Source organism: Zalophus californianus, chromosome 1, assembly GCF_009762305.2.
Source record: "Zalophus californianus isolate mZalCal1 chromosome 1, mZalCal1.pri.v2, whole genome shotgun sequence".
Lineage (NCBI taxonomy): Eukaryota > Metazoa > Chordata > Mammalia > Carnivora > Otariidae > Zalophus > Zalophus californianus.
Window position 1 is genome coordinate 9,246,416 of NC_045595.1, and position 9,895 is coordinate 9,256,310.

The following is a 9,895-nucleotide window of genomic DNA, read 5'->3' on the forward strand; positions in this document are numbered from 1 at the left end:
GTTCAAGTCCCACATTGGGTGTGGAGCCTACTTTAAAAACGTAGCTTCTTGTAGCACCCTTCTGGCTACCCTGGTGTGTACAGACACAGCGCCCCGGGGCTGTTCTGCACATCCATGGGTCCTAGGTCTTGTGTCAGGGTCCCACAGGATCACCCCCAAGAAGGGCCTCCATTGAATTGGCTGTATGACGGACTCACTGGCTCACTCCCCTTCTGTGGCTGTTTGACACCCCCAGTCCCAGATACACATCCTGAACACACCCACACCCTTCACTGCATCTGAGCCAGTGCACCCACGCACTCCTGCATCAGAAGAAGGAACACGGGCGCCTGGGTGGCTCAGTTGGTTAAGCGACTGCCTTGGGCTCAGGTCATGATCCTGGAGTCCCAGGATCGAGTCCCACATTGGGCTCCCTGCTCAGCAGGGAGTCTGCTGCTCCCTCTGACCTTCCCCCCTCTCATGTACTCTCTCTCTCTCATTCTCTCTCTCAAATAAATAAAAATAATTTAAAAAAAAAGAAGAAGGAACACAAGAGTTGAGATGGCAAGTTAAATTCAGCCGGTGTCCTTTAAAATACCTTGGAGAGCTGTAGGTCCTGAGGATAGGGAAGGACAAAATGTTCTCGAGTCAGACGGAAAAGACACAGATGGGCCCTAGGGTCCCCCTGATTCAGAAATGTTTCTAGTAATGGGGGAAGGTTGTTCACGGATGTTAGGGATCCCGTTAAGTCAGAAAATATTTGCCTTGAAGTGGGAAAGGAGGCTTCATCCCCTGCCCAGGTCAGGCCCGTCCACTCCCTGATTAGGGGGAACATCCAGAATCATGGGGAGATGATCAAGTGGGATTTCAGTTCCCAGGGAGGCCCAGGTGTACTTCAAGAAAACCAGCCCCAGCCTCAGTTGCCAGAAAGTAGGGTTTTGAGAGCCAGCAGCATCAACAGAAAACCAGTCACCTTGGGTAACAGGAAGTCTCATCTGTCTTACCAAGTAGGCAACCCCAGGTAAGTGCAAACACCGTCTGACTCCAGAAGTCTCGTCTTCTAACCCCAAGAAGACTTGGAACTAAGTATAAAAAGATCAGGCGAACCCAAACCGTAGCATCAGTGGGTTTGCATCAAAAAGGGAACCTGTACCTACTTGGTTCTTTCTAAGGTCTGACAGATAAGCCTAACATGACGACATCCTTGTAAACAGGCAGCACTTTGCAACAGGTAAACGGGCGGCTGAGATGCGTGGTTCCGCTGAGTGCGTACTGCGCAGGATGCCAACCTTCGAGATGGTGGGCTAAGGTTCATGGCACTTACAAGTCTTCCCGGCTCACAGGAATCATTTTGCACTCAGGCAAGCCCTGGCAAGGCCGCTGCCTCAGCGATTGGGTGTGCCACGGAGCCCAGCGTTATGGGGCCCCTCAGAAGCGACCGCTCGGCTCCGCGGCTAAGGGGCTGGCCTACTGTAGGGCCCAGAACAAGCAGAAGATGTTGAGGCTAAACTTCAAAAGCTCAAGGGAGAATCAGGGTTGGAACTGTTCAATGTTCTCAGTGGTGAAACCCAGAAATGAACTGGAATGATCTTTTCCACACCAAATCCTGACCACTGAGATCCCTATTAGGCCCGGGTGCATGTGTGTGGCAGGCAAGTGCACATGCGCGTAAATGCCTGGGCCCCACAGTGGGTGCAAGCAGGGGGCTTCCAACCGGAGTCCCACTTAAGGAGCCACAAGTCAACAGACAGTAGGATACAAATGCGTATAAAAAAGGCTGGGCTTTTATTTCCAAGTTGGCACGTGTAGAAGGCACAGGAGCAAATGGCTTTGGGGTACCAGAGTAGAAATGGGGAGGAGTGTGTCTGAGGTTCCCCTACCTCTACCACCTCCTAAGCGCACTTGAGACAGGACCAGTGGCAGGGGCTCTGGCCCAGGGCCCTGAGGGTCCCACTGGCTCTGCTGAGAACCTTGGGACAGCTCCCCAGGAAGGAACCACTTCTCCCAGAGGGGCAGGACCTTGCCAACTTCCCGGGCTAGAGGGACCAGCGCCCTCGGGAGGGCCGGGGTCAGAGAAAGAAGAGCAGGATGAGAACCAGAAGAAGCACCCCCAGCAGCACCACAATGGCACACCACTGTCGGCGGTCTGGGGGCAAAAGGGTCAGAGGTTACAAGGGGACAGGGTACCACCCTTGCAGCCCCCCCCCAACCACCCCAGTTGCCTCCCCAAAGGGACTTACCACTCGTCATGTGGGATACTTTGGCCATCTTCCTGAGGACCCCATCCATCCGGGACTGGGTGTGGTCCATCTCATGAGCGAAGGCATCCAGCATGCTGTCGATACCAAAATGGCATCAGCCCCCAAAATTCTGCACACACTAGTGCAGCCACCCGAGGGCTCCCGGCCCACCCCTAGGATCCTGGCCTCACATGCCCTGCTCATCCAGTTCCTCCCCAACACGGCCGGACATGTGTTTCAGAACCCAGATGCTCCCAGACACCATTGCCAGCTGTTGGTCCTGTTGGTCCATGATCAGCTGCAGATCAGAGGAGTGGGAACGGCTGTCAGCAAGGGGCCCTGCGCCGTCCCCAGGCTCCTCCAGCCCAGGATCCCCAGCCACCCACACACACCTGCTGTGTGGCCCGCTGCTCCTCAAGGTAACGAGAGGTGGCTGAGGCCATGCTGGCATCGAGCAGGTCGCTGGATGACTTCTGGGCAACTGGCTTGCCCGTCAGCATCTGTGGGGGCACAGACCACAGGTTCAGGGAGAGGGGGGCCACTCGGAACAGAACCAGACACAGGTTTGTGGCAAATCTAGATGGTTGTTAGGAAGGTAGTCTTGGGAATGGGACAGCCCGGGTTCCCCAGACCCACCCCTTCCTTACTAGCAAGGTGACCCCAAGGCCATATCACTTGATGTCTCTTCGCCTCAGTTTCCTCCTCTGTAAAATGGGGGAAATTCCTGGGGCTGGAATGAGGATTTACCAAATTAATCCATGGAGAACATTTATCAGATAAACAGATGTATTTAAGAATTTGGACTTTGGGGCATCTGGGTGGCTCAGTCGTTACGCGTCTGCCTTCGGCTCAGGTCATGATCCCAGGGTCCTGGGATCGAGCCCCGCATCGGGCTCCCTGCTCCGCGGGAAGCCTGCTTCTCCCTTTCCCACTCCCCCTGCTTGTGTTCCCTCTCTCACTGTGTTTCTCTCTGTGTCAAATAAATAAACAAAATCTTAAAAAAAAAAAAAAAAGAAGAATTTGGACTTTAATCCTCAAGGCAGCACACCTGGAAAGCATGTGGGCACTGATACAGGACTCCAAACTCATGCAGGCCTCAGCCCCCCACCCTCCCAGATCCCACGAGGGGATGGAGACAGGCTGGTTTCACAACATGCAAAGAATGGACACAGGACACAGAAGGAAAAAGTGTGCCAACAGAGGCTGCTGGGAGACTGCTCACAAAAGGCATGAGCAGGCACACCCTTGGAGGGAAATGGTATGCAAGCCGACCGCAGAGGGGGATCCGCTCAGAGGCCAAGTTCACCCGCTCAGATGCCCAGGTACATACACAGAAACAAAGTAGGCATACATATATGCTGGAAACAGTAACACACCAAGCAAAAAAAGAAAAAGGAAATGGGCATCTAGACCCACACCAGGAGGCAGAAAGGATTATATACACAGAGAGGGCTCAGGTGTACACAGCCAGAAAGAGCAGGGAGGTGGACAGCCAGGAGACAACTGCACACAGAGAAGATGGGCACGGATACAGAAGGGACAGACATACATGCAAGGGGGACAGGTGAACAGACACAGAGGGTCAGGATTGCACCCAAAGGGGAGGGTCTCTCTGAGAGCCTCAGGTGAGGATGTTGGGTCTGGATGCCTTACCTCTCTATTATTCCTCTCCATGAAGGCTATGGCTGCCGGGCTGACCATATGGTCCTTCATATCCTGGGGGTGAGGACGCCATCAGTGAGTAAAGACACCCCAACCTCCCCACACTCAGGCCACCGGAAACTCTCCTCACCTGGACTGCCTCCCGCATCCGCTCCACGAACACCTTTCTCTCCTGCAGGTCTCCGGCTGGGAGCTTGAACTTGCCTGGGTTGGCTTCCACTATGCGTAAGCTCCGAGTCAGGAGTCAAGGCCAAAGCCAGACACAAGCCCCTCCTCTGCCTCAAGCCCTTAACTCCTCCCAGGTGTCCAGCCGCCCCCTGCCACAGGAATGGGCTCTCCCAGGACGCCTTGCAACCCCCCAGGATATCGATGGTCTCCTCCAGGTCCTCGAGGTCCCACTCGATGCTGCGAAGGCCATTCCGCAGCTCATTGGTCGTCCAGTCCAGCTCTTCGCGGCCGACCGCCGCGTCCTCTTGCAGGAGCTCGCACCAGCGCTGGTACAGCCCGCGGGCCGTGTTCACCGCCTTCTGCACCTCACTGCGGGCAGGGGCACACACATTGGTCACGCCTGGGGGCAGGCGGTCCTCCCGCCCGCCACCGCGCCCGCAAACGAATGGGGGTGGCTCAGGATACCCTAATATCTCCCTGCGCACCCCTCCCACTCGGCCACGGGTCTACCCTGACCGGCGCACACCGACGGCCGTGCCCAGACTGCCTAGCACGCTCTGGCGGGCACGCGGGCACTAGCTGGCACGGGGACCGAGCACCCTCCTCCCTCCCCCCCTCATTGCTGTCACTCACCCTCGGACAACAAAAAATGGGTCTTCGAGAGACATGTCACACGCCCCCCCGCCCGAGGTCGAGCCCCACCTCCCCTCTCGGCTTTGGTAGCAGGTTCCCTCCCAGTAGAGGGGAAAGCTCAGCCACCCCCGCCCCCGTCACGTGACCCATGCCACCATCGAGAGCGGGAACGACAGGGTAGAGAGGCCTTGGAGGCCCCAAGTACGGAAACTTCCGCCCTTCTCACGGCCATCTTTATTATGGGCAGAGAAGGCTTCGCGTCCGCGCAGCCCACCGCCCGCAGTGTCCCAGTTAAGTCTGGCTGGGTTGGGGGTCGGACCTCGTGATCTCTTGGTTGGAGACCCAGCCCCTGGGATTGTTGCTGCGCAACCTGTTTCCCTTAGGGGCAATGTGAATAATAATAACCTCCTTCAAATCAGAGATTATGGCTGGGGAAGGGGATCATTCGATTCAGAGATCCTCTTAACAGACTTCCTGAGCCTGCACCTTGATTCCGCCCTGGGAGATCGTCCCAGCCTGGGGTTGGGAAGGGCTGGGGGAAGAGGTGGTCGTCCCCACTTTCCCGCGGGGATGGAGGCGCGGAGTCTTGTTGGACTCTTCCTTCCTCTTTTTTTCCTACAGAGGAGGGGCGCCTCCAGATCGCCCTGGGGCGGGGTGGCTGAGTGGGGGGCCCCAGAGATGCTTCTGGGGTGTGGAGTCTCTCTGCGTCCGAGGCTGGCAGTCGCGGGAGGGGGTGTGGTGGTGGCTCTGAGGATGGTGTGTACAAGGAAGTCCTCTGCGTGTGGGGTCTCCATCTAGGGAGGCGCCAGGAATGTCTGGAGAGACAGTTGACCCTAGTGTGACAGAGGCGCTCTGTGTGGGGTCTCCGGAAATGCATTTTTTCGGAGGTGAGCCATCACCTGAGTGCGGTCGCGGTCTGTTTCTGGAGACATTTGGGCGAGATGGCTGAAGTTCTTGGAGAGTCTGTGCGCCCCTGTGCTTCAGAGTCGCTGAAGAGAATCTCAGAGATAGCGCCTGGGCTGGGGATGTCATTGTGGATTCGCCGAGGTGGTGAAGGGGGAGACGGGTGCGTCCTCAGCAGGTCGCCTTAGTGTGTGGCAGAATCGCTGAAGAGGGACAGTTTAAACAGCAAATAATTCCTGAGTCCCCATGTGCGGGGGGTGGGGCGGGGGGAGGGCTGTGCGTGAGGGTTCTCCAAGGCTGCATGATTTGGCGGGGCGGGGGGGGGAGAGGGAAGAAGCAGGAATACCTGGGAGAGAACCTTGTAGGGAGAAATAATTATGGGGTCTCTATGGCGGAACAAGGATGAAGGGGTACTCAGCGAATCGCCCCTCGTATTGGCAAGGTCTTTGTGGAGGGTTTCAGGGAGTTGGCGTCAGTGGAAGCCCTGAGATCGCCCCTATCTGCCGGCGGGGGTTTTCCCGGAGGCGTCACGCCTTCTGGCCTCGGGAGCCCGCGGGGCTGGACTCTGGTCCGGAAGCCGGGGACTACAGCCCGTCCTAGCTGCCGGGAGACCGGGAGGGTAAGGGAGTGGGCGTGTTCGGAGGCCAAGGCACCGCCCCCGCCCGCCCGGAAGGAGGTTGCCACAGCTCCGAGTGGAGATCCCGGCCCCTGTCCTTATATGGGCAGCCGGAAGCGGCTCGCGCGCCTGCCCTACGTCATTATATCCAAATTTAGTCGTGGAAGTCTGGCGCTTCCAGTGGCCGGAAGATTCTGCCCGCCCGCCGGCGGCTGGGGGAGGGGGTGAAAGGGGGAAGAGAGGAGCCTTCACTTAAAGGGCCCTTGCCACGAATGAACGGAGCTGTAGGAACAATTTTGCATCTTATTTTGGAGGAACAGGAAATAGGTTTTCTTGGAGCGATAGGGCGTAGCGGAGGGTGGGGCCGATGTTTTCCATCTATCTGGTCTGTCTCTGCGTTGCTTAGTTTACACCTCCTACCCCAGCCTCGGTTCCCCGGGCGCAGAGCCACGTGTTCACCCGGACTGTCCTGTTGCCCGGTCCTCAGTCTTGCGAGTACCTAGCCCACCCGTGGAGCTCGTGTACAGGGAAACTGGGGGCGTGTCCGGTGTGGAGTGCAGGAATGGCAGCCCGGGCTGCGCTCGTGTCTGCAGACATCCGCTGCCGGTGGAGTGGGCAACTATGCCCTGGAGCCATAAGCGCTGCCCGCCGCCTCACTGCCTACAGACAAGGGGACTGAGGAGGGCTGTCTTACGCTAGAGAGACGCAAGAGCTGGAGGCCACAGGGGCCTACTCGTTCGTTTAGCAAATACTGAACGAGTCACTCTGTCTCGATTTCCCCACCTGAAGAAATCAGGTATAACAGTACCCTCCGCGGAGTGGAGGTGAGGCATCAGTGAGGTTATTTAGTAAAGGAAAGCCTTTAACAGCGCCTGGCGGGTATAGTGCTTAGTAAGTGTTAGCACGGTTATTGATTCAAAAAACATTAATCGGTTACTGATTCAAAAAAACATTAGACACCTGGTAGATGCTAGGAACTGTGCCCACGGGGGATGTACCGGTTCGAACCCCGGTCTTCCCCGGCGCGAAAGGAAACTTGCCGCCTACAGCCAGCTGCGGTTTCAGACGGAAGCACGTGGGTGGACTCTGCCCCGCATCCGCGGCCCCCCTGTTCTGGGCCTGCGCGCTAGCGTATTAAGGACCCTGAGAACGGAGAGCACCCCGAGAGCTCCACGTGGACCGGGGGACGCTCCTCCTCGTCCCGACTCCTGTCCCTTCTCCCCCACTCGGTAAATTCCACCCTGTCGCTTTAAGGAGTCTCTCGCCGCGGCGCGTTGGGAAGCCCGGATGCGGCTCTCTGATTGGGCGGGGCGGCTCGGTGACTTCACTCCGGGTACAAAAGGGCCCGGGTGGCGGGCGCCGGGGCAGAGCGTCCTAGCAGTGTCACGGCGTGGGTTGGCCTGAGGGGAGAAGCGTGAGCGAGCGCGTTGCCCGGAGTGCACCTGCTACCTGTCCTGCCCAGCCAGGGAGTCCCCGCCGCCCTCGCCCCCGCCGTCGAGCCGCCATGGAAGTGCAGAAGGAGGCGCAGCGCATCATGACTCTGTCGGTGTGGAAGATGTACCATTCGCGCATGCAGCGCGGTGGCCTGCGGCTGCACCGGAGTCTGCAGCTATCGCTGGTCATGCGCAGCGCCCGAGAGCTCTACCTCTCAGCCAAGGTGGAAGCCCACGAGCCCGAGGTACCCTTGTCCCCCGTTCGCTCCCCTGATCCTCGCCTGCACCAGTCGCGGGAATCGGAAGCTGTAGCCGAGGCAGCGCCCCCCGACGGTGAGCAGCCCTCCCCGGAGCCCATGGACACGCGGGAGGCGCCGCGAGCCGAGGAGACCCCAGCCCGCTGTGCCCCGCGCCCCACAACAAAAGTCAGCCGAAAGCGGCGGAACAGCAGCCTGAGTGACGGCGGGGACGTCGGACTGGCCCCAAGCAAGAAAGCCCGTCTTGAAGAAGAGCAGGAGGAAGGAGCCTCTTCGGAGGTCCCTGATCGCCTGCAGCCACCTCCCGCGCAAGCCGAGGGCGCCTTCCCCAACCTGGCGCGCGTCCTCCAGAGGCGCTTCTCGGGCCTCCTGAACTGCAGCCCCGCCGCCCCCCCGACGGCGCCGCCGGCGTGCGAGGCGAAGCCGGCCTGCCGCCCGGCGGACAACATGCTGAACGTTCTCGTGCGGGCCGTGGTGGCCTTCTGAGGGTCCCCGATCGGCGCTACCGGAGCCCAGAGCGCGGGCCGAACCGTCGGCCGGAGTGCGCAGACCCGAGGCGAGGCCCACCCCCGGGGGAGGGCCCGCCGAAACCGTGGAGAGGAGCTGCCGCCCGGGCTGCTGAGAGGCCTGAAGAGGGACTCTGCCCCCGGGGAGCCGTCGCCGCCTCTGTGCAGCGGCCGCGCCGAGGAGCCTGAGCCGGGAGCGCGAGCGCCTTCCGCCGAGAGCTGCTGCGCCCACAGGTGCTGTCTAAACGGACTGGGACGTGGACCTTTCCCTCTCCTTCTGGGACTGGGAGCAGGGAGGCTTGGTTCTTGAAACTCCTCAGGGTCGGACTTTTATTTTTTACTGGGAGCTGTGCTGCCCTTTTCAAGGTTTTTCAATAGTTGGTGTTTGCATTTCCAACCTCAGAGAATTCCAGGCAGGCGCTCCCCTTCCCCCACCCGTGGCATACTTGTGCAAGCGGTCATCGTTGCGTCATGGGGCAGACGTGGGGAGCTTCCTGTTGCCTTGCGTGGGTGTGGGGCCTGGGAGGAGGGTCTGGGGTGTGGACCGCCCCGGGGAATGGGAGGAGGGCGTCCTGAGTCACCTCGCCCCGCTTGCTGCGGGTTTGTGTCCCGCGCCCCTGCGCCTTCGGCTGAATAGCGGGGGGAAGGGTGGGGGGCTGATCTAATTTCAGGTTACAGTTTTTCTCACCTGGTGCGTTGGAGGTGGGAAATGGTCACAGTCTCAAGCGTGACCATCCCTCAGACACACAGACACAACCCAGACGATCCTGGTCTGAATCACAAAAATTGGTGGGGGTGTTTAGAGCGCTGTAAGGCTGAGCTGGGACCAGTTGCTGGTGGGACTGGGCCAGTGTGGGGAGGGGAAGATTCTTGCCAGGGCGTTCTGAGGCCTGTTTACCTTTACTGTGGTGGATTCTGTTTAACTTCATCTATCTGGCCTCTTGCTAGAAACGCCAGATAAAATAAAAGACCATTTGAATAAAGTCTGTGCTGCCCGTCTGGTTTTCTTCCCTGATGGGGGAGGGGCAGGGTTACGGGGTCAGGAGCTGGCGGCGCCTTGCTGGGGCCCCAGAAACCGGTCCGACCGGCTATCACGTGGGCAGAGTGGGCGGGATGGGGCTGGGCCCCCTTTTCTTTGCCAGAGCGTTTCCGTGCTGGGTGCCTTGGTGTTCCGGACTCCTTAAGCTCCCCCATATTTGGGAGTTTCTTCGAAATTCTACAACTCCAAGGGGGGGGTGGGCTTGCCGAATTTGAGAGGTTTAGGGGAAAATACTGTTGGGTACGGTGCCCCAGGCGGAATTGGGAGGGCCACGCCTCCTTTGGAGACTCTGGAAGGATGGCGGATCCCCCCACCCCCCACCCCCAGTTGACCAACTGAATCCGCTTTGGCGGGGGCCCCACGGCTTGCGGGGCAGCTGAGGTGAGCTTTGGAGCGCCCTTTACAACCCAGTTCTAATCTCTGGCGGTATAATTGTGTGACTCAAGCTGGGAGGTGAGT

General features: G+C 59.0%; 2 protein-coding genes across 3 annotated transcripts; one reads left to right on the forward strand and one right to left on the reverse strand.

The window, feature by feature from the left end:
* Window positions 1–1,693: 1,693 nt before the first annotated feature.
* On the reverse strand, window positions 1,694–4,812 carry STX10 (syntaxin 10). Of its 2 annotated transcripts, none has more exons than XM_027584418.2 (8): window positions 4,683–4,812; window positions 4,249–4,418; window positions 4,012–4,106; window positions 3,873–3,935; window positions 2,612–2,719; window positions 2,411–2,517; window positions 2,220–2,314; window positions 1,694–2,125 (listed from the first exon to the last, which is right to left on the reverse strand). In XM_027584418.2, the coding sequence occupies exons 1-8, from the start codon at window positions 4,715–4,717 to the stop codon at window positions 2,049–2,051; spliced, it is 750 nt and encodes a 249-aa protein (XP_027440219.2). In that variant the 5' UTR covers window positions 4,718–4,812; the 3' UTR covers window positions 1,694–2,048. The 2 variants fall into 2 exon arrangements, with proteins under 2 accessions (XP_027440219.2, XP_027440220.2); XM_027584419.2 differs by having other exon boundaries at window positions 1,748–2,125; window positions 2,415–2,517.
* Window positions 4,813–6,852: 2,040 nt separating this feature from the next.
* Window positions 6,853–9,380, forward strand: IER2 (immediate early response 2). Its single transcript, XM_027587386.2, has one exon. It carries the CDS (start codon window positions 7,706–7,708, stop codon window positions 8,375–8,377), a length of 672 nt encoding a protein of 223 aa, XP_027443187.1. The 5' UTR covers window positions 6,853–7,705; the 3' UTR covers window positions 8,378–9,380.
* The last annotated feature ends 515 nt before the right edge of the window (window positions 9,381–9,895 follow it).

Coding starts and splice junctions, on each gene's coding strand:
- STX10 (XM_027584418.2), bottom strand. CDS start 4,717: ATGTCTCTCGAAGACCCATTTTTTGTTGTCCGAGG. Junction 3,936..4,011: donor GGATGCGGGAGGCAGTCCAG/GTGAGGAGAGTT, acceptor CCTCACCCCCAG/GATATGAAGGACCATATGGT. Junction 2,518..2,611: donor AGCAGCGGGCCACACAGCAG/GTGTGTGTGGGT, acceptor TCTGATCTGCAG/CTGATCATGGACCAACAGGA.
- IER2 (XM_027587386.2), top strand. CDS start 7,706: ATGGAAGTGCAGAAGGAGGCGCAGCGCATCATGACTCTGTCGGTGTGG.